Genomic DNA, 23491 nt, shown 5'->3' on the forward strand with positions numbered 1-23491 from the left:
GCATTTTGAGTCAATTTGCTGCGTCGCTCGTCGCATTACGAATAAAGGTTCCAAATTGCAGATTCCTTACCCCCATTGAAGAGCATCAGTATTGGCAGTCCAGCACAGGTGGAGGGTAATGGAGAACAGAGGGAAGGGGCTCATCCAGGTCGGAAAAAGTATGAACCCGTTTATTATTAGCCAGAGAACGGACACCACTCCGTTCAGCATTGGCTAGGTTAAATCTCATGGCATGGTGCGTCTTCTGCAGCTTCCCAAGTTCTTTAAGGACACATTTTTCAAAAGTGAGAACCTCCCAGGGCACTGTATTATATTTAGGTGTGAAATTAGATGGAGGTTGGAGTCCCGTGTCACTATCAGGTTCTGAAATTCCATGGTCTTTGAAGAAAGATTTAAGCCTAATAGATCTAAAGAATTTCCTGACGTCAGTTTCTGTCTGGGACCAATCTGTAGGGCTGGTAGGGATGAAGGTCAGACCTATCGATAAAACATTTGTTTCAGCTGGTGTGAGGGTATAATTAGAGAGATAACAAATTGGGAGTTCTAATGGTTCCATGGTTGCCTGCAACCCGACCGCCTCTGTATTCTCGGCCGGCGTTGTTATTGTCCCCATATTTGGTATTATGATTGCAGGTCCCAACCAGGTCCTGGGCCTCGTGTTTGGCCTCGGCCTAAATAAAGTCGGTACCCACGGTTTGGGGGGGGGAGGGAGGGGAGAATGGTAGATAGAAGTAAGAATGATCAGACCCAGAGGAGTCACTACTGCTATCAAAGAAAGTGACTCTGCATCTTGTTTTATTTCCTGATCGGTTGCGATCGGGGTTGGTGTTATCAGTATACTTTGCAGTGAGATATGGGTAGATTATCTCTGCTTTGAAGTCTTGAATATCGCAAGATAGTTTCTTAGTTTTTTTGGTTAAAGTGGTTAGTTTAAACTCTTCAAATTGTTTTGTTACTTCCCAAAGTTTATCTTGGGCATTGGGAATTTAAGTGTCATTCATAAAAGCTTGCTCGGCAGTATCCAGTTCTGCTTGAACAACTGCTCCAAGGTGTTGAACTGTGGATATAGTGAGTACCATTATGTCATGGCTACATTTTGTAGCTATGTAGCTGAAGTTAGTCTTGTATTCCTGGTCGTCTAAGAATAGGCATGGCTCTTTAAGTACTATTAGGCCAGCTGGAATCACTTTGGCTTTGGGATATTCACTAAGAAAGTGGCCGTGGAGTTTTGTCCTAAAGGATTTTTTCTTTAATTTAAGTAGCTCGATGCCTGAGGAACAAGAAGCTCCTTCGTTGGTGCTTGCTATGCCAAAAGGGGCTGGGCCCCTGATAATACCTCTAATCTCCTTGTCGTTGTAGCCAAGAGTGAAATTCGCTGCCATCATAGACCTGTAAGTATTGAGGAATGAAAAAGTGCCACAAACAGAGGCATAGGGGACATGGGTCAGAGTGGGCGGGACAAGGTGGAGAGGTGCGCACCAGAGGTGGAACACTCAGATCCACAATGTAACAGCCCACAGCTGTTGCGCGCATCAAGCATGGCTGCCTAGAGGGAGAGCTCCGGCTCGAAAGCAATCCTGGTACAAAATATATCCTATCAGTACCATCCCAGACACATCAAGAAGCTGGAATCCGGTGGCGGAAGGCGAAAGACACAACCCGGGGAAAAAGCGGTGTAAATCCGTGGTTGCGTCGTCAAGATATTGCATCCAAAACTCCCGGCAGCCGGGAGGTGTCTGCGTGGCCGCCTGGAGGCTCCATGAACACATGAGCTGCGACCCGTGCAGGGGGAAGGGCGCCTCATTGCCTGCAATACCCTGAGGCTAGAGGAATACGCCGAGTGGACATCCTGCCCTGTGGCAACTAAAGCGACACCAGTGGAAGCCCCTTGCAGTCCTTGGAAGGCGACGGGAGAAGGAGAAAGTGGAGGAGAGGAGCCCGGAGGCCATGTGCTGCTCCCGCCGAGTGCGCGATGGGAGGCGCTGCAACTGTTGCAGGGAGGAGCGGGCCGAAATTGGAGACACGCGGGAAGGGCCCCCCCCACACCAAGTAAGTGATACCGGGCCCGGGGAGGGAACCCCGTCAGCACTCTAAGCGCCCGTGAGGTGAACTTTCCCAGCGTGGACCCACAGTAGTAACTGCCGAAGGGGGAGGCCCATGTCATACATTGCGGCTGCAGTCCCGGGCGGCTCACCAGGCTGAACCTCTACGGCTGCTGGGGAAACAAGTGCAAATCCTTGGGTGCGGAGCAGCCACCCACAACCCTAATAAGCCCTAAACAATACGGGCACGCGCACAGGACCCACTGTGGCGACTGCCGAGGGAGGAAGCCCTCATTACATATTGCAGCCGCAGTCCCAGGTGACACACCAGGCTGAACCTCGATAACTGCTGGTGAAATAAACACAGATCCTCAAGCGCGGGAACAACCGCCCGCAACCCTGATACACCCTAAACAATACGGACACGTCCAGATAGCCCCCGCGGGCAATCCCTATTGCTTCAGGAGCGCCACCACAAGCCTCAACAAGGCAATCATACAAACAGGTCTGGGGATCAGACAGGGGGGATCTGGCCTATACAGGACTACCAGGACCATTCCTGGTACACATGCACAATATCCTGAACTGAGAGCAGACGTGCAGGGACACACTCCCCTATCTCCTACTGTGTAACATCGCATTTGGCAGCGATACGTGGGAGAACACAGTCCACCCTCAACTGCGTACATAACACATGGGCTCCAACGAGAAAAAGGGTGCAGGAGGGAAAAAGATCGGCCCGATGGATACCTTCGCCAGCTCGCAACTGCATTGGGTTGCAGGGGGGAGTGCCACAGACACCCGATAGGCAAGAGAGTGATCCAATAGATCGCCTAGCAACGCTGAGCAGAATGGGTTCATGGCGGTGAATGTAAAGTTGGATGATATTGTGGCAACAATTGGATCCCTGAAGGCACGAGTGGAAAAAGAGCGCTCGTATCACAGAGGCGGAAAACAGGATCAGCACGAGCGAAGACATGATTTCACAACACAGCCGCGACATAGCCCACCTCCAAACAGAAATGCATAAAATCCAAAATAAGTGTGAGGATCTCGAATCGAAATCCTGGAGGAACAACATCCGGATCGTCAGGGTTGCGGAGACCTTTGGCAAAGGACCTATGGAGAAACAGGTGGAAACCCTGTTGAAAGATATCCTAGGAGCCGACTCCTTTTCGGAACACTTCCTAATTGAAAGGACTCACCGTACCCTAGCACCACCCCCGAAACCAGGAGCTCCCCCTCGCACCATAATAGCACGACTCCTTAACTACAGGGGCAGAGACACCATACTTCGATTGTCCAGGGAGAAAGGAACCTTGCATCATGAACAGAACAGAATCCACATATACCCGGACTTTTCAGCTAACATACAAACACAAAGGAGATCCTATGAAATGGTGAAAAGGCAGCTACGGCTGCGCAATGTACCCTATGCTCTCATCTTCCCGGCGAAAATGAGAATACAACACGGGGGAAGGGCCCACTTCTTCCAGAAACCCACAGAAGCTATGACATATGTGGAAGGTGGAAGCTTCCATCACGTTGCCTCCTGGAAATCGGGTGATTGACCAAAATGCGAGACCACAACCGAGAGATGAGAGGCGAGACCCCACGGACTGAAAGGGGAAATACCGGCCAGCCACCTACCGCCACGAGCAAGAAAAGTATAGAGCATTGACGGCCTGAACAAAGATTTATGACTAATCGAGCCGTGGGCCTCCGTTGCGGCTAGCCAGATGGCTGCAACAGGCGACCCTCAGGAAAGCTCCACCAGTTCAAGGGAATGACAATAGAAGGGCAGCATTGTCAAGTTATAGGAGATGATGTGGGTGGGGGACCAAAGTATCTCAGGATGTTTAGCTCTGTTGAGCAGTGTGGGAATGGGGGTGGGGGGTTGAGGTTCTGGGACTCAATTGGAAGAGTCCTACAAGTTAAAAACTGTGGTGACATTGCAGCACATGGAACTCTCCTGAGTAACAGTAATACAAAAGATATAACGAGGGAATACAGATATGGCTCACCCTAATGCGACGGCTCAAGGGTTGAAGCTAAAACTTCTTACATGGAACGTCTGTGGTCTGAACAATCGCACTAAGTTGAACAAGGTGGGGACATATATAACCAGACACCATCCCCAGATAATCATGTTACAAGAAACTCATGCACTCCAGAGGGTCAACGCTGAGCTCCTGAGAGGGTGGGGGCAGCATAGATATTACACTGAATACTCTTCACAGGCAAGAGAAGTACTCACCCTGATCCACCCCTCTGTTGGTTTTCAATTTGGAAAAAGTAAAATAGACCCTCAGGGCCGCTATGTTGTAGTGTGGGGCAGCATTGCGGGGGAGGAAGTAATATTGGTGAGCTTGTATGGTCCAAATGTGGACGACCCTGACTTCTATACAAATGTTATGCAAGAGATAGGCTTCTCTGGAAGCGAGCAAATATTGTGGGGAGGAGACTTCAACACCACATTGGATATTACTCTAGACCACTCCACCTCTAAGCACAGGCATCCCACAAAAATAGCTGTTGTCCTACAACAAATCCTAACGCAACTAACAATGGTGGACGCCTGGAGAACACTACACCCACAAAAAAGACAGTACTCATTCTACTCTTCAGTGCATGACACCGAGTCTCGTATAGACTACTGGCTGGTGTCAGCATCCCTTATGAACCAAATCGATAATAGTGAAATACTTCCCCGTTCCCTGTCGGATCACTCCCCTATCCTTTTAGATATGACATTAGGAAATCTAAAACCCCCGGCCAGAAGATACAGGATGCCAACCAACATCCTTAAGGACCCAACAGTAGCAGGCGCACTACATACAGAAGTAGAATACTTCCTTGAAACCAACAAGGACTCAGTCAGTAGATATGCAACTCTATGGGAGTCATTCAGGCATGGGTGAGGGGGATCCTGATTTCCAAATCCACAGGACTGTTGAGGTCTGTTAGGGTGGAACTAGCAGAAGTGGAGAAATGGTTGGGAGAATTGGAAACGCGATATACAGCCGCACATGAGAACAACACCCTGGCGGACATCAATAGCAACCTGCAAGAGTTCAACAGATTAGCCACCAGGGAACTACTTATATGGCAACTCCAATCAGAGCACGCCAATACAGCGAGGGGAACAGGGCGGGTCGCACCCTGGCCAACCTGTTAAAGGCCGAGAGACATCACACACCAATCTGTAGTATAACAGCGGGAGAGGGCACAGTAACCACAAGTGAGGAAGGCATAAATAGAGAATTCACCCATTTCTACACGGAACTATATGCCAATCATGACCTAAAATCAGCCACTGACACCAGAGAATATCTAGACAAAATCACACTCCCGACAATGCCAATAAAGCATGGATTGCTGCTAGACCAGCCCCTAACGGTTTGCGAGATAAAGGAAGCAATAAAATCATTAGCCAACGGGAAGGCACCCGGCTCAGACGGACTGGGAGCCGAGTTATACAAGTAGCTCAATGAAGAGCTGGTCCCGGTATTACTGTCTGTATGGGTTGAGGCCATGGAGCTGGGAACACTTCCAGCATCTATGAGAGAGGCCATAATTATGGTGCTCCTCAAGCCCAGACGTCCGCCGAGTGAGATGTCCTCTTAACGGCCCCTATCCCTTATAAATTGCGATGCAAATATATTTGCAAAAATCCTGGCCACAAGACTCCTACCCAACATGTCCATGTTGGTGCATCCAGACCAATGCGGATTCATCCCCACCAGGTCAACAGCACTAAATCTCCGAAGGCTGTTCGTGTTATGCCCAGATTAAACCCGAAGCCCAGGCAGTGGCCGTATCTCTGGATGCCGAGAAGGCGTTTGATTCGGTTTCATGGACATACCTGTTTATGGTGCTTGAGAAATTTGGACTAGGCCCATATTTTCTAAAATGCGTATGGATGTTATACACTAACCCGGGAGCCATGGTACTGACTAACCACACGTCTGAATGGTTAGAGCTGGAAGGGGTACGAGACAGGGTTGCCCGTTCTCCCCCATAATGTTCGCCCTTACAATGGAACTGGTCGCTGCAGCAGTTAGGGAACATCAGGGACAGAGGGGTATAAAGATGGTGGGCCTAACCCAGTCTATATCACTATACGCAGATGATACTCTGTTATATGTCTGACAGCCGGACGTACACCTGGGGCCAGCAATGGAAACCATACATGAGTTTGCAGATTACTCAGGATATAGAACCAACCGCTCCAAGTCTGAAATCTTTCCCTGACCCCTGCCACTAAATGTCCGACCGACACACACGGTCTACATTTGTCTCCTATTAACATATGATACCTGGGCATTATTGTGTCAGCAGACAAAGCATCCCTATACTCTAACAACCATGACTCATTGTTAAACACGATTTCCACTAAACTCTGCTTCTGGGCCAGACTTCCCATCTCGCTTATCGGCCGGGTCACTATACTGAAAATGGTTATCTTACCCAAGCTATTGCATATGTTTACTAATATCCCAATATGGCCTGGGAGACGTTTCTTTGACACCCTTAGATCCATGGCTGTACAGTTTGTTTGGAGCAGGGGGCGGCCAGAATGAAATGGGAAATGGGTGTCATAGCAGCCCCAGACTTCGAATTATATTACCTGGTGGCACAGGCCCAGTTTGTCAGACACTGGTATGATGAACAAGATACCTCACCCCACATCTGTTTAGAAAAACACGCAGCACATCCAACCGACTTAAGGTCAGTCACCTTCAAAGATAAACACAAGGATGAATGTCCATTCGATCCAGTTAGCACAACAGTACACGCATGGTCCAAGATTTACCGTAGGCTTGGCCTGGAGGCACCATATTACGCGGAGGCCCCATTCTGGAACTTCCCCGGTATAGCACCCACATACGATCCAGATGTGCGGAAAACGTGGGACCCAGAGGGAGAATTTAAAATCAAGGACATATTCCCCAACGGCAGATTCATAACATTAGAAGAGTTCAAAACGGGGATGGGGAGGGACCAGTTGATGATATTACAATACCACAGAATGAGAATGGCATTCAAGGCCAGATGGCCACTGTTCCCAGGTGAGCCCCCGCCACACCCATGCCTCGTGGCTCTGTCCACCCGGTCGGGAATCCGTGTCTCGGGACTCTACACGGCTGTACAGGCCAACACTCCAATGGTAAACATGATAAAGGCCTCCTGGGGAAACAGATCTGGGCACTACCATAACAGATATATCCTGGGAGAGATACTGTGAACTGACCAAGAGGGCATCATGAATGCAGGCCTCCGGCTGATCCAATTTAAGGTGTTGAACAAGTTACACTACAGCCCCTGAAAAATGTACTGGAGCTGCCCACACATATGTGTATTCTGGGGGGGGGGAGGTGGCGAAAATCCTGGAAGAGGTCACGCAGGTACCGGCAGACCTCACACCACAAAAATACCTGTTTGGAGATATAGGAAAGCGATTGGAGGTAACCAGAAGGCTCTTTAACATTTTGTGCACAGCCAAGAAGTGCATACTGCAAAAGTGGAAGGGTGCACAGGCACCACATATTAATCACTTTCTTAGGGAGCTAATGTATGTTAATGAGTGTGAGGAACACTATGTAATGTCACTTCCGAACACAAGTAAGCCAAAGGACATTTGGGCCTGTTTCAGAGTGTATTTAAATGGACTCGACCAGCGGTAGCCCGACAGGACCCAAAAATATGCCAGACCTGTAATACTGCACACTATGTTATGTACTTGAACTAAACGTCTCTGTTATGGACATGTATGGAATGTCATGTTGTTGCAATGTTGTGTACCACAATCAATAAATAAAGTTTCAACAACAAAAAAAAACAAAAAAAGATGCAGGGTGTCAATGGATCACATTATTTAAAAAAGGTATACATGTACCTGAATAGTATACAACCAATTATTTTATTTAAAAAATGCAATGATTTATTCAAAAACAGAATTGAGCAAATAAAGAACACTTTACATTTAAACATGTGCTCAGAATCAATCTGGGAGAGGTGACACTATGTGATACTCCCTGCTCTCTGGTGATTTATTCCTCCTTGGTTGCATGTGCTGCGTTGTACTGGGTAAACAACTTCCTTTGAATGTATGTTACTCTCACATCAGGCTGAGACAATGTTTAATTATTTTCTTTAGGGTCCAGTAGTGGTTTACGTCTCATGCAGAAGGCGGCCTGAACTCGCCCATCCCGCCGAAACGCCATTGGTTTTCTTGATACGCTTCGGCTATTAAGCACATGATTGCAATTTTCCTCTCTCTTTTGGCGTATGGCATGGACTCTAACCACTACAATTGATCAACCTTGTTTATGTGCTTCGTCACTTTTTTTTATTTATGTTTAAACCAACTTGATTCAGGTTATGTCTAAACCATCCTGATGTATGTTTTTGGAATTAATTCATTCAAACTCCAGTATTTTGGTTTGCAATCTATTTTCCTAGGTTTTGAATATACTGGTGTCTTTCTCTTTTTTGTTCTCTGCGTTTTAATTTTGATTTATGGAATGTCCAGCAACACACTTCCCTCTGGCACTTTGTCTTCCTACCCTTATTGAATTTGTATATAGGCACCCTGTGTTGTAATCGAGTTGTTCAGATAATGTATATATTTATGGTTCTTTATTTGCTCAATTCTATTTTTGAATAAATCATTGAATTTTTTTATAAAATCATTGGTGGTATGCTCACATTACCTAGACCCTAACAATTCAGGTACATGTATACCTTAAATAATGTGATCTATTGACACCCAGCATCTTTTGATGTCGAACGAATTGTGATCTTCTCACTGTAAATTATGTTTAATGGGAACACCAACCCCGTTTGTGTGTGTGTATATATATATATATATATATATACCAGCATGGGATACGTCAGTAAGCAGGAATGATACGTCAGTAAGCAGGAATGTGCCAGACCCACAACTCACTGAGTCTTAAAACAGACAACTTTGCCATTAGTGCTGCAAAATCACCGGTGCTATTAGTAAGGCCGAGTAATATCGAGCACAGAGGACAACAACAGGACAATCACCAGCCAACACCACCACCTGAGGTGGAAGGTCAGGTAAAACGGCCACTGCCAAGGAGGGGGGGTGCCTGTGCGGAGTGCCAACATAAGATCATTTTGACAGGAAAGTTAATGAGTTAAGGCACTGTTGCTCCATTTTCTTTGGTTAGACGGTCAAAATGTTCCACTTGCGACCTACAGAATCAAAATGATCATGAGGATTGGTTAAAGACATTGGTGGTCTCATTTTAAGACACAACTATGATTTGTAATGGTTTTTTAAGTTAGTATTTGTAAATCACACATGGGTGGTGCCCAAATCACCCCCACTGAGACGTTGGGAGTTGCACCTCAAATGTGTTAACACTTTAGGGTGCAGCAGTGGGTGGGAACAGCAGTGATGGGGAAGCTAGCACCCCGACGTGGTAAAACAATATTTGGGCCCTGGCACAAGACAGTGCAGACTGTGCAACGGAATTCATTAACAAAGCCATATGTTTGATTGCGAACCTTTCTTTAATACATGCAATACAAAGACAACTGTCGACTTGCTGTCAAAGTTTTCTACAACTTATTTTGTCTAACCCACGGATGGGCTGCACTTCAACAATAATGTGCTTTTTGCATTCCACGCTCAAGCACAGGGCAGCAGGCATGCAACAACACCAACTATAAAAGTGACAGCATTGATTTGATTCATGCTTGCCAACATATAGACAGAACAGAGATGTTGTTATAATCTGGGGGTACTTTAATAGTAGTGCAGGCACAGACCAGCAGTGAGTCTTGGTTAAGAAGTCCAGGTAAGTTTTATTGTACATATTTACAGCAGTTTATAAGTTCCAGTTACTTTTAAGTATATACACATTAGGAGACTACCCACCAGCCATCCTCATGGATCCAGCTCTGGCCCCCAACTGGCATATTTAGAACACTCAAGCACTCATTAACATTCTCCCGAGTTGTCAGTCACACCATTCACTAACATTCCAACGGCATTTAGAGATGGTCAGCAGGACAGCGATTACCTCGCACAGACGCGGGTATATGTTTGGAAGGGTAAAGTTATTATGCAAGGAAAAAACAGCAGCAGGTTTGACTCAGAAATCTGCAGTATCCAAGAGAGAAGTCACTTATGACCACGGCGACCAAAACTGCCCTATGCGATACAGCACAGTTAGTTGGGTTTCCTATCACAGTATAAGTGGGCAGCCCGACTATATTACGTGCTCTATTAAATATTCAGGTCGCACTGCACTGATGCTGCGACAGGTTCTGCTTCCCGATTGCAAGTATCTTAGGGGTTTGTGCGTGAGCCAAGATCAAATCCACGTACCTCTCCCACTCTGAGGCTGTGGTGAAGTCCGTGATCTCGAAGACATCCGACTCGGGCTACAGAGTAAAGCATAACACACAACAATCAATACTGCGCGAACGAACTACTGCATAAGCTGAGCAAAGGCGCTGTCATACAGGCAGAGAGGACCAGAAATGGATTGGAAGAACTCACATCACTGTCAGCCGCCATCTTTGAACGTCAGCTGTGTATATGGTAAATGCGCGGTGCACGTCGGGTAACGGGAAGCGATTTGTGAAGTACAGGCTTGGGCTTTTTTGCTTGCTGCTGGAAGTCCTCGTTTTACCGCTTTGACGTGTCGTGGGAGGGCGAGATAAATCTTCTAGCCTTACTGAACGTGATTTGGTTCCCCAGTGTATCGTTCTTTTCAAGTTAGTAGAACCTCGAGGAAGGTACGTTACTTCATAAATGCAACGGTAACTGCAAATTCACACACGGAGTTGGAGCATATTGCTCTTTATAAACGTGCTTAGAGAAATAATACAGTAATACACAATCATAATGGGTAACATATAAAACAGTATTATTTTTACAAATATTTATTTATAAGTAATGCATTTAGCGTTTACATTTAGCGTATGTTATGGGGCCCGTTGGCCCCGTTCTCCGTTGGTGAAGGGCCGTGTGGGGGAGGCCCACGGCATGTTGCGGATCGCCAGCGCTGCAACGACACACAATAGTCTAGTTACAGTGGCAATAAACTGCCAAACGGGAAGCCGCTTGGCCCTTTATTAGTTTGATGACACACCTCCCACGTGTCACAAATCACGTGGCTGCTGCAGGAGCATAGGAGGGACTTGGGACACAACGTCCCATGCCAGGGATATAAAACGAAACCACTCAAACAACAACAGCCTACTGTGACAAGAGCACACAGACCAAGAAGAATCCTAACCCACAAACGTATACTCAACCTGAGAAGATAGAGTAATGAGGCTCAAGCTTCTCGGTTTCCAAAAATCACCCTGATGGATAAAATCTATCATAAAGTAGAAGACAGAAAGAAGAACACAATCGCAGCACCAACCTAACTTACTTATTCGATTTTCAGTATGGGCAGACATCACATTACACAAAGACAGTGCTTTAAGGGGGGTAAGAAATGGAGGGGGGCTCTCATTTGGGGGCGTGGCCTCCATGGTGGGCATGGCCTGAAAAGTGTGCGAACCATAGTAAAGTGTGCAAATATATAAATGTATCTAAGCATTTATATACTTGTATCCAGTAAAAAACTTTGTTAAAGGGACGTTATGGTTAAGTTGCGCTACTAAAAACCTATGAAATTCAGTAAAAAAACTTTGTTAAAGGGACGTTATGGTTCCAAGTAAAACCGAAAAACCCCTGAAATTTGCCAGTTATGGTAAGCTAAGCAACCATAACTCGCGCCACCACCGTGCACTGCTAAGACTAACACCCAGGACATCAAAGATGACATCACAAATATAATTGATGACATCACTGATGACATCACATGTGCATTTACTTTTCAAAGAAGGGGTTGTGAATGTAATGTTGGCAAAAAAGTATTGGGGATTATCGGGAAATGTGTAATAAACTACATACTTCATTACACTGATATTTGTGATGTCATCTTTGATGTCCTGGGTGTTAGTCTTAACAGTGCACGGTGGTGGCGCGAGTTATGGTTGCTTAGCTTACCATAACTGGCGAATTTCAGGGGTTTTTTGGTTTTACTTTGAACCATAACGTCCCTTTAACAACGCTTTTTTACTAAATTTCATAGGTTTTTATTATTGCAACTTAACCATAACGTACTCTTAAATGGATGAAGGCCATTCGCACCCTAGGTTCCCAAAGCGGAAACCTGGGGTGCTAAAAAAATTGTTTTCTTCCCACACCAGGCGTCCCGGTGTAGGAAGGAAAATCCTTTACCAAGATGGCCACCATGGAAAGGGAAGGCGGGGTTCCATACAGGGCCCCTCTTCACTTCACAACACGTGTGCGCGGTCTTCGCAGCTACGTGTTTTCGACAACGCGTGTGCGTGGTCTTCGCAGCTATGTGTTTTCCACAGCACGTGTGCACAGTTTTCACTGCCTCTTGTTTTCCGTTAATGCCTGTGCGCGGTCATCATTTCTGCGTGTTTTTCTTCAATGTGTGTGCGTGTTCGGATGAGGCACGTGTGTGCTCAGATTCATCTGTTTAGAGCGCGTGTATGAGTTTGAAAAAGATACACTGATACGTGCTTCATGCAATGCATCTGCGCAGTCTTCTCAGCTACGTGTTATCTACAGTGCATGAGTGTGGTCTTCGCAGCTACGTGTTATGTACAGCATGCGTGTGCGGTCTTCGCAGCAACGTGTTTTCTATAGCGCGTGTGAGCGGTTTTTGCAGCTAAGTGTTTTCTACAGCGCTTGTGCCTGTTCGGATGAGGCGCGTGTGAGCTCGGATTCATCTGTTAAGAGCGCGCGTGCAAGTATGAAAAAGATACACTGCTACATGCTTCCTTCAACGCGTTTGTGTGCTTCATTCAACGCATGTGCGTGGTCTTCTCAGCTACGTGTTATCTACAGTGCGTGTGAATGGTCTTCGCAGCTACGTGTTATCTACATCGCATGTGTGCAGTCTTTACAGCTATGTGTTTTCTACAACACGTGTGCGTGGTCTTCGCAGCTACGTGTTATCTACAGCGCGCATATGCGGTCTTCGCAGCAACGTGTTTTCTACAATGCATGTGCGTGGTCTTCACAGCTACGTGTTTTTTACAACACGTGTGCGTGCTCTTCGCAGCTACGTGTTATGTACAGTGCGTGTGAGCGGTCTTCGAAGCTACGTGTTGTCTACAGCACGTGTGCGTGTTCGGATGAGGCGCGTGTGAGCTCGGATTCATCTAATTTCTGCGTGTTTTTCTGCAACACGTGTGCGTGTTCAGATAAGGCGCGTGTGAGCTTGGATTCATCTGTTAAGAGCGTGTGTGTGTGTGCTTCATTCAACGCGTGTGCGTGGTCTTGTCAGCTACGTGTTATCTACAGCGCGTGGTCTTCGCAGCTATGTGTTATCTACATCGCGTGTGTGCAGTCTTTGCAGCTATGTGTTTTCTACAGCGCATGTGCACGGTCTTCACTGATACGTGTTTTCTGTTAACTCCTGTGCGCGGTCATCATTTCTGCGTGTTTTCTTCAACGCGTGTCCGTGTTCGGATGAGGCGTGCATGCGAGTTTGAAAAAGAAAGTGTCTTCGCATTTTGACTGGCGCGGTATATGTCAAGAGCGGGTGAAGTAGTTGTGCGCGTGCGCTTTACTGCGTGAGCGTGGACTACACCGATACGTGCTTTCTTCGTGTTCGGATGTTTTTTAGTTAACACAGTTTTTTGCTTCTTGCAGCCATATTCCATCGCATCCTCATCACCCCTCACCTCCCCAAACATTCTTTGATAAGTTTGACAAGTGCAATTTTGTGTTTTTTTAAATGTTTTACCGTGATGTCCGCGGACACCGGACGAGAATCCAAGATGGCGGACGTCTCCAAAAATCTGATGCACTTCACGCTTCACCCCAGCCAATTGGAGAGCACGTCACATGTCTGTGGACATCACGCACGCCGCTTGGCCAATCCGTGTCTTGTCGGCGGAGCGAACAGGGAAGTGTGTCCGCGGAGCGGACATAGATATCACACTTTTTTTTGCCTTATGTTTTGGTCATTTAAAGAAAAAAACTACTGGATGGATTTACACCAAATTAACAAAAGCACGCTTTCGCGACCAAGCCACTGCTCCTGCCGCAAATTTGGTGAAAATCCGTCCAGCGGTTTGGGCTGTAGGCGTGAGCAAAGTTTTTTCCCATTATGTCTATGGGAAAAACAGAAGTTTTGGGACCCGCCCTATAACCTTTCCCCCCCCTGGACCAAACCTCACCAAACTTTGAGTGGACCATATACTTTTTTGCAAAGTTTGGTGAGGATTCGTCCAGGGGGAGCGAAGTTATAAGCCGCCCAAAAAGTGCTCTTCCTATGGAAACAGCAACTTAACCATAACTACACGGCCACTAGCGTGGCTGTGTAATAAACATAGAAATATGTTACATATTTCTATGTTTATAAAAGGTGGCTTGAAAAGTACACAAACCATAGCAAGGTATGCACACTTGTGTGCATACCTTGCTATGGTTTGTGTACTTTTCAAAACATCTTTTATAAACAGTTATAGAACGTGGAGTAGGTTTAAGTGATGCCCAATTCTATATCAAGACCGGAGGCTCAGATTATGCTTTTTCTTTACTCAGAAAGCTTGAACAGCATACAAAATATTTATAACAGTTTCAATTCATAAAGAAGAACTACACAAACAACTACATTTCCCAAAATAAATTCCTCGGGTGTAGTTAATTTGCTTTATGTCCATGAACTTAAAGGTCACATGACTCCAACAACCAATACAATCCAATCCAACACAGCCCCCTTATCCTCGCTTGTCTTTCAGTGTCCTTCCTCTTTCATTGCTGCTCGCGTAGCCAGATAAGTGTCTTTCTCATTTTACCAGAATACGATGTGTATGTTAGTATCGCATTATTACTTTAACGGAGAACAACATGCTAGGATTAACGGGGCACGAGCGCACGCGCAGTGTAAGGATAGAGCTTGGCGGAGCATATCCACGATTCTAGGGAGAATATGAGGTTGTGACCGCAGGCTCCAGCGGGTGCACTACAACACACTACAACACAGGAGCGCGACGGGACCTCAGAGGTTCCGGCGCTCAGTTGTCATAGCGCAGGAGAGAGCTGCAGACCGCGTTACGGTCCGGATTAGCACAAACACCTGGCAAGCCAGTCTTTGTGTTAAAGTACTCACGGCATCGCTGTACAGATTTATTACAATCAGCTGACTGGGAAGAGCAACGGAACGTTGCACAATTATGCCACCTAGTGGGCAAACAAATTATTGACCCAAGGAGAGCCCAATTGGGTGAAACTGCTTTGGCGCAGGTACAGAAGCAGCAGCCAAGACCACAGTAAGTGCTAAGCACCAAATAAAGGGCACAGACCCAGGGAAATCTGTGAATTGGAACACCCAGACCCTCTCAGCTGCATTAGTAGATGGGAGCAGGCTCAAGACACCTGCAGATAACCCACCAACAATAAAATGCATAGCTCCAGTGAAGCCGAGGAACCCCACACCAGCAGACAGTGGATGAGCGGTACAATGTGTACTGGGGTCAGGTGTGAGGGGGTGCAACACATAGTAGGAGCTTGGTGGAGGATCTCATCATTTTCTCCCAGGGGATGGAAGCCCTGAGGGGAGAAGCCCCAGAGAGGTTTCGCGAGGGGCATGTGGGAAGAAAGAAGGCCCGAAAGGTCCTCAGCAACCTACCCCCCCATGGCACACCACGCAAGGTTAAAGGTGGAAAAAAGAGAGTGAGGTCTTGGAAGAAAAGGGGCACAACATGTACGGAGGACAAATCTTATTCAGAGGACACAGAAATGGAAGACGAATGGGACGATTTGTCAGAAAGTAGCTTGCAAGACGATGACACATCCTCCCCAAGCCCTCTGGTCAGGAGTAAGACTGCAAAGAAAAGGAAAAGAAGGGATGGTGAAGAGATGGGGGAAGTATTTGACTCCGACTCGCTCATCCACCCCAGGTCAGGGGAGTGGGAGCCACCCGCCAAGATTGGCAGATATATAAAGAAGAGGATAAGGTGCTCTCTATCCAACAAAGCCAGAAGCAAGTTAAGAGCGGAATGTACCAGGCCCTTTATCCCAGATAACATGGCTGAGACACTAGAGATAGATGAGAAAATGATGTCCTTTATGGGACGTTATGGCAGCGATATCAGGAATTGCTAGATACTGGAGATCCTGCCAGGACAAGCTCCTGGATGTCTTGGGTCCATTGACCAAGATCTGGCAGATGGCAGAGGAGGCCAAATAACCTGAGCACAGGGTGGACCCAGAGATATTGACAGGCTGGGCGCACAGGGCAATATGCCTGCTTGGCAACGCCAACAACGCGGTTACAAAAGATCGACCCAAAGATAGGGGAATTGGCCACGGCAGAGTCAACCTCCACAAGTAAAGGGAAACTGTTTGGAGACACCTTTATTAAGGAGATGGCTAAATTTGCCAGTAAATATGCGGCGATAGACAAGGTGCAGGCCTCGCTGAAGAGGGTATTTGGTAGTAAGGTTTTCGGCAGGGATGGCAGAGGTAGAGGCCGCTCTGCCAGCCGTTTCTCCTCCTTCAAGCCCTACGCCAATAACAGAAATGAGTAGAGGAACCAAGAGGAACGCCGACCCAACCTCTTCTTCCAATCAAGAGGAAGGGGCAGGGGTAGAGGCTGGAGAGGAAGCAATAGAGGCCAGCAGGCAAACACAGGTGAGCCAAAATGCAGAATCACACGCACATGGGGGAGAAAAGGGGACCCCACTAGAAGGGGAAAAACAGCTCAATTTTTACAGAAATGTGCAGAATTGTCAGGAGATACATGGGTCGGAGAGACGGTCCGAGGTTTCAAGCTAGATTTCTGGTGGGAGCCATTTCAGAGGAACTGAGACCCAGAAGGTTCTCGGGAGAGGACGGGGATCTGTTAGACAGAGAGATCGCAGAGCTAGAGAAGAAAAGGGCAATCAAAAAGGTGGTAGATCCCTGGAGAGGCTTTTTGAGGAATATGTTCCTGGTCAAAGGCAAAAAGAAACACAGACCTGTGATCAATCTGAGGAATCTCAACGAGTTCTTAGTGTACAGACACTACAGAGGGAAGAATGATTAGTCAGGATAGACCTCAAAGATGCATATCTGATGATCCCAGTAGTACAAGAGGACCGGAGATTCTTGCAGTTCTGGTGAAGAGAACAGAAGTGGCAGTTCACTTGCCTCCCATTCGGTCTCCCGTAAGCCCCTTGGGCCTTCACGAAGCTGATGCGATTGGTAGTAGCTCATCTCAGAGAGCAGGGCATTAGGCTAATCATTTATTTAGATGACTTTTGCCTGATGGGGCAGGACAAGCAGAGGATACTAGAACAATTGGAACAGACAACCTGCTTACTACAGGTGTTAGGATTCCTGATAAACTGGGAGAAATCAGTGTAAGTACCGGTACAGACGATCGAGTTCCTGGGTTTTGTCGTGGACACGAGAACAGCCACTCTCAGCCTGCCCATGGACAAGGTGAATGTGATCAATAGAGAGATCAGTTCGACAATTGCGAAGAAGGAATTATCGCTCAGAGAATTGGCCAGGCTGGTGGGGAGACTAGCATCTTCCATTCAAGCAATCTTTCCAGGCCCACTACATTACAGGGCTCTGCAGCGCCTCAAAATTCAACATCTGAAGAAGGGTCATCTTACGAACAGAAGGTACCAATCTCCACAGAGACGAGAACGGAACTTTGATGGTGGTTCGACCACATGGAAGCTTGGAGCGGGAGAGCAATATTTGGCTTTTCCCCGGACCTGGTCATAGAATCAGATGCCAGCCGCTGGGGCTAGGGAGCTTGTTGTGGAGACCTAATAACGGGAGGAAGATGGTCGGGAGAGGAACCAGAGCTCCACATCAATTGCTTCGAACTTCTGGCGGGTTCCTTTGCGGTGAGATGCTGGACCCAGGACAGGGTGAACTGGTGTTTACTGCTGAAGATGGACAATATCGCGGCAGTATGTTACATAAACAGGCTAGAAGGGACAAAGTCTAGACTGTTAGCGGAGATGGCACAAGATTTCTGGCACATGTGCCTAAGGAACAAGGTCAGCGGCACTGTGGAATATCTCCCAAGACTGCAGAATGTAGTTGCGGACTGGAACTCAAGACATTTGAGGGATGCCAGCGATTGGCAATTGGACAGATCGGTCTTCGAGACCATGATGATGCTGAGAGGTCTGTGCAGAACAGATCTTTTTGCATCCAGACTGAACAGACAACTGGAGAGGTTTTTCAGTTGGAGACCAGATCCAGCTGCAGCAGCGACAGATGCGTTTTTACAGATATGGGGTCGTTAGAAGGAGTACGCCTTTCCCCCATTCACTATGATCCCGAGAACGATAGCGCCGGTTAGGAGACAACAAGCAATGATAACATTGGTAATGCCGGACTGGAAGAGTCAGGTGTGGTTTCCGGACCTTCTGGATATGTCTGTCGACGACCTGTTAGTGTTGTGTAGTTCAAGGAACTGATTCTGAATCCAGTGGGAGAGTGTCACCCACTGAACCAATCAGGAGAGTTGAGACTGATCACATGGGTGATTTTGGGAATGCCTGGCAGAAGCCAGGACTATCGGGAGAAGCTGCAAGATTTATCAAAGAAGCATGGGCACCAGGTACCAGGAAGGCATATAGACTGGCGTGGTCAAGGTGGACTAGCTGTTGTGTGGCACGGCAGATCGGTCCCAATGGAGCAGATGTCACTCAGATTGTGAACTTTTTGGCAGTGCTAATGGCGCAGGGCATTGTGTACAGAACAGTGAACAGGTGCAGATCGGCTATTTCAGCAGGACACCCTAAGATAGAGAATGTAGGAGTAGGAGAACACCCTCTAGTATGTAGACTCCTCAGACGGGTGAGGATGTTGAAACCACCTTTACCTAAGTACACCCGTATGTGGGATCTGAATATGCAGGGTAATTCATGGAATTAATGTGCGCTGAAAATGGGTGCGCAAGCGTGAAAATCGCAGCGCACGCATTAGAAAGCCGTGCAAGCACCCGTTTATCGATTCATAGAAGGTGCTGTGCGTGCCTTACCTGTGATCTGCGCTGAATCCGCGTGTGGTGCACACGTCATTGCGACATCCCGAAAGATGTGCGCGAGACGGCCAGTGAAGGCACACACAGACCTGCGCACACACCTAAAAAGGGGGCGGAACATGTGGAATGGGGAGCAACACATGAAAATGTGGGCGTTACGGGGGAAGTACCACTGCCAAATCTTCGCAAGGCCCACATGCGCGCTAACAACACATATTCATGGAATCGAACTGGGGAAACCCACGCGCCACAAAAGACGCACTAATCCGGAAACACATACGCCAGGCAGAAGCTGGCGTAAGCGCCCCGCGCAGTATTAAAGTACACGCAAACAACAAACAAGCTCATACTGTTACGATGAATATACAGTTCCTCGCAGCAGTGGTCGTGGGACACTGCAGGAGGAGGAGGAGGATAGCCAGGCCCCGCATTTTGTTTACCCAGGACAAGCCTTTTTGGGATGCCTGATGACCAGGTCTATGGCAGGTACAGGTTTCCACCCCATATCATCCTAGGCCTGGTCGCTGAGTGGGAGGATGACCTCACATCACCTACCCTGTGCTCCCAAGCACTGAGCCCCTTGGAAAATGTGCTCAATGTTCTGCATTTCTTGACCACTGGGTCATTTCAGCGGACAAGTGCCATAGTTGGGGGGCGTCTCACAGTTCACATAGTCGCGCTGCCGACACCAGGTGTTGGCGATCATGACTGCACGCCCCTCAGTCCGCAGGCACATATACAAGCCCAGAACACCTGCAGAAGGCAGGCCGTAGTCAAGGACTTTTACGGGGTGGCACACTTCCCCAAAGTGCTAGGTGCCATTGATTGCACCCATGTGGCTCAACGTCCTCTTAGGGCCACTGAGCACATCTATCGCAACCGAAGGCACTGGCATTCCATCAACGTGCCGGTTGTATGTGATGCCAAGGCAATCATCACCTCTGTATATGCCAACTATATGCCAACTATCCGGGGTCCACCCATGGCGACGCATGGCTCATTGGTGAGTACGAATGCCTCTGCACATGCATGCATGTCACACACAGATAAATGGCAAAACCCAACTAGTGACAACCATTATCACCTCCCCAAGGGACAGTGCCTACCCTCTGAGCACCTACATGATGACGCCAATACGGAACCCCACCACACCACCCGAGGAAAGATACAATGCAGCCCATATTGTAACCCGGGGCATAGTGGAGTGCACATTCGGAGTGCTGAAGTCACGTTTCTGCTCCCTTGACCGCTCTGGCAGCCAGCTGCTATATGTGCCCCCATTAGTGTGCAGGATTATACTGGCAGCATGTGTCCTGCACAGCGGTGCAACCCGGTGGGGCGTGCCGGTGGACATGGTGGTGCCCCCACATCCCCAACCAAATGCACGGCCGCTGCGAATGGGAGGGGAAAGGGCACGTGGCGAGACAGCCCGTACCCAGCTTGTGGAAACATTTTTCACCTAAAATCCCACCCCTGCAGAGTGCACACAGGCCTGGCACATACCAGCTGACAATTGATGATGACAAAGGGACAGTCAACTGTCACAACCATACCACCCTGAGATTGTTTCCCTTGAAGTGCTACATTGTGTGCATCCCTAGCTACTCAAACAGACCCAATGCTGTGTCAGTAAAAGACACACATTCATGCTACATGAAGGACTACCCCCTTGCAAAACAGCATGCCCAAATACTGGTATGTCACCCAACCCCTCCCAAACCCCATCTCACCCACCCGAGACACCATGGCATGGCATGCAATGTGAAAGCAACCAAATGAGTGCACAACACATGATACAACTGTCACAAAGTGCACCGTCACAAATGGAAACAGGCCACAGACAATTCCCTCTTACCTATGAAAAAGAAACAGCACACATGAACATATACTTACCAGCATGACAAAACATGAATACGGGACCCAACAGTGGCAACCTCTGACAGTAACCAACCACAATAGTCCAACTGTGACAACCTGACAAAGGCAGCACACCGACCCCTCCCATCTCCAGTATGTTGGTGGTAGGTAAATGTGGCTGGGTACTGCATAGAACATGAACAGCATCTGCAATGGAGACAGGTGAGGTAAGACATGAAGAAGCTACATGCAAATATGCATAATGGCCAATATGGAATACAATATACAAATCAACCATGCAGTGGAGATATCATCAGTAATCCCCACTGGGGGTGTATACACAGTTTGGACTACAGACTGCCCACACAACTGATGGAAGCCCAATGCCTCTGTGTAAGTTACTGTCACACGGTGCCACCCTTGCAAGCCCATGGAAAGGGGAAGCAGGAGTGGCATATGTGTCTGGAACCCAAGCCTGAAACACAAAAACAAGACAAGCTTGCATGGGCCCAGCTGGAACACACAGTGGATGCCTACGGGTGCCACACAAAGCAACACGCTGTAACATAAATGCACAATAGACAAAAAAAGAGGAAAAACAAACATTTTAGAATTAAAAAATAAATCACAAATGTCCATGGGTCTACCGGGGGGGGGCACCCAGGAGGGAGGAGGTGCAGGATGCCACCCCAACACCCATATGCGTGGATGTTCAGAAAAAAATTGTGGGAGAACTGCTGTCGCTGTCGTCACCCTCTGGTGCTACATGTGAATGTGTGCGTGGTATGGCAGGCAGACCACGCTAAACCCTGGCATGCTTCTCCATGGCAGCAAGCATGCAGGTTTGAAAGGTTTGGTTCTGCACAATGATGGTCCGCAGATCCCCATGCAGCATGTCATGGGTAGCACAGAGTTCTGCCTGCAAGGCCTCACGTGATGCACGGATCTCCTCACGGGTTGCCTGGAGCTCAGCTGAGATTGTGTGTGTCAGCTGCTCCAGCTCCTGTTCTGACTATGTACTCCGGGACACCTCAAGTGCACCCAGAGTAGTTCTGAGGGAGCTGTTTTCTTCACTCAGGGCATCCCTGTAGGCCTCTGCAGATATGGCTGTGCGCAGAGCCCCCAGTTCAGCCCGTCGGTCCCTGTTGGCGGCCAACATCATGTCCTGCCTTTGTGAGCGGCATGTGGACCGCGTTGCCTGCTGCTGGAGATGCCTTTCGGGGGGGGAGAATACAAGTGGCCACCCTATCCATAGCCTGAGCCTTCATCTCACATGATGCCCCCTGTTGTTCAATTGTATAAATGGTGTTCTCCCACACAGTATTGCCCAGTGGCGCACGGCCACCGGGTTGCCAGACACGACAACCGTGTGCACCTTGCTGTGCTGGCACTGCCTGAGGCTGCAGGACTGCATTCCTCCTTTGATCTGCTGCCCCAGGAACATGAGCACATATTGGGGAGTGTGACCCTGCATCCGTAACCACCACAGGCGGACATTCCAACACTGAATGGGCCATTGAGGGGTCTACCCCAGTGCAAGTGCGTTAGACAGAACAGCATCCCTGCCAGAAATACTCGCCTGCGACGGGACATTTGTGTCAATGTCTGATTCAGCACCTGAGCCATAGAGGTCATCGGAGGTGTACCCAGAGACATCCGTGGACAGGATGGTCTGTAGGACCAATGGATTCTCGTGCGCCATCACCCCACGTCCTCCACTGGTGCCTGGTTGGTGCTCTGAGTACTCCTGCTCCTGCACCATCTCCTCCTCCTCCACAGCATCTAGTGCCTCATCACCTGCACAAAATGAAAAGAGAAGTCATAAAGCCACGCATGAACAGCATAGCTGACACACATAGGCATTACAATGTACACATCCAATACAAACTCAGCCATGCATGCAGTGGCAATGAAGTGGAAGGGGACCCTAAAAGCAGACACAGATGACAACAAAATGAAAAAGCAACACATGTGCTGCATGGTGCATAGCACCTGCATCACACATTAGCCTGTGAGTGGCGTGGACCATCCACAAAAATGACACATGCCAGCACACAGATGGCACGTAGCATAGCCATGCCAGAACTGACGAGGACGCCCAGATGGGAGTCTATCACTACTGTCCCACATCCATGTCAAACGCATATTATCAAACAGAACATGCAAAAGAGTGGGACAAAACAAACATGTGTCACACACTACAACAACACCAGTGTGTTCAAATACAGTGATGGGAGGCACATGGATACATCAATGGTAGGTCACTTGCACATGACACAAGTCAATTGTCATGTTGAAGATTCAAACAGGGCTCAAAATGCAGTGCATGTGTAGGTGCACAGCAGTCAATCAGCCTGATTGATGAAATCATTTGCGTAAAAAGTGCACATTTGTGGGCCTTTATGGGCGAAAATCCCTGTCTGAAGTAAGGTGATTTTGGGGCAGAACGGCACACAGATCTGCATTTTTCATGCAAATGATTCCATCAATCAGGCAGAATAATGAGAAAAA

General features: G+C 48.0%; 2 protein-coding genes across 3 annotated transcripts in view; one reads left to right on the forward strand and one right to left on the reverse strand.

Moving 5' to 3' along the window:
• Positions 1 to 10684, reverse strand: part of RAB3GAP1 (RAB3 GTPase activating protein catalytic subunit 1) — a 1600561-nt gene extending 1589877 nt beyond the window's left edge. For both annotated transcript variants that reach the window (XM_069616562.1, XM_069616561.1), the window contains exons 1-2: positions 10585 to 10684; positions 10411 to 10466 (exon numbers count right to left, since the gene is read on the reverse strand). In XM_069616562.1, the coding sequence (XP_069472663.1) occupies positions 10411 to 10466; positions 10585 to 10602 (74 nt within the window). In that variant the 5' untranslated portion in view covers positions 10603 to 10684. The remainder of the gene's footprint in view (positions 1 to 10410; positions 10467 to 10584) is intronic.
• Positions 10685 to 10693: 9 nt separating this feature from the next.
• Positions 10694 to 23491, forward strand: part of MAP3K19 (mitogen-activated protein kinase kinase kinase 19) — a 749356-nt gene continuing 736558 nt past the window's right edge. The window contains exon 1 of the mRNA XM_069616558.1: positions 10694 to 10823. The gene's annotated coding sequence lies outside the window, so the exon portion shown is untranslated. The remainder of the gene's footprint in view (positions 10824 to 23491) is intronic.

The sequence above is a fragment of the Ambystoma mexicanum genome, chromosome 9 (assembly GCF_040938575.1).
Source record: "Ambystoma mexicanum isolate Mex_15411 chromosome 9, UKY_AmexF1_1, whole genome shotgun sequence".
Lineage (NCBI taxonomy): Eukaryota > Metazoa > Chordata > Amphibia > Caudata > Ambystomatidae > Ambystoma > Ambystoma mexicanum.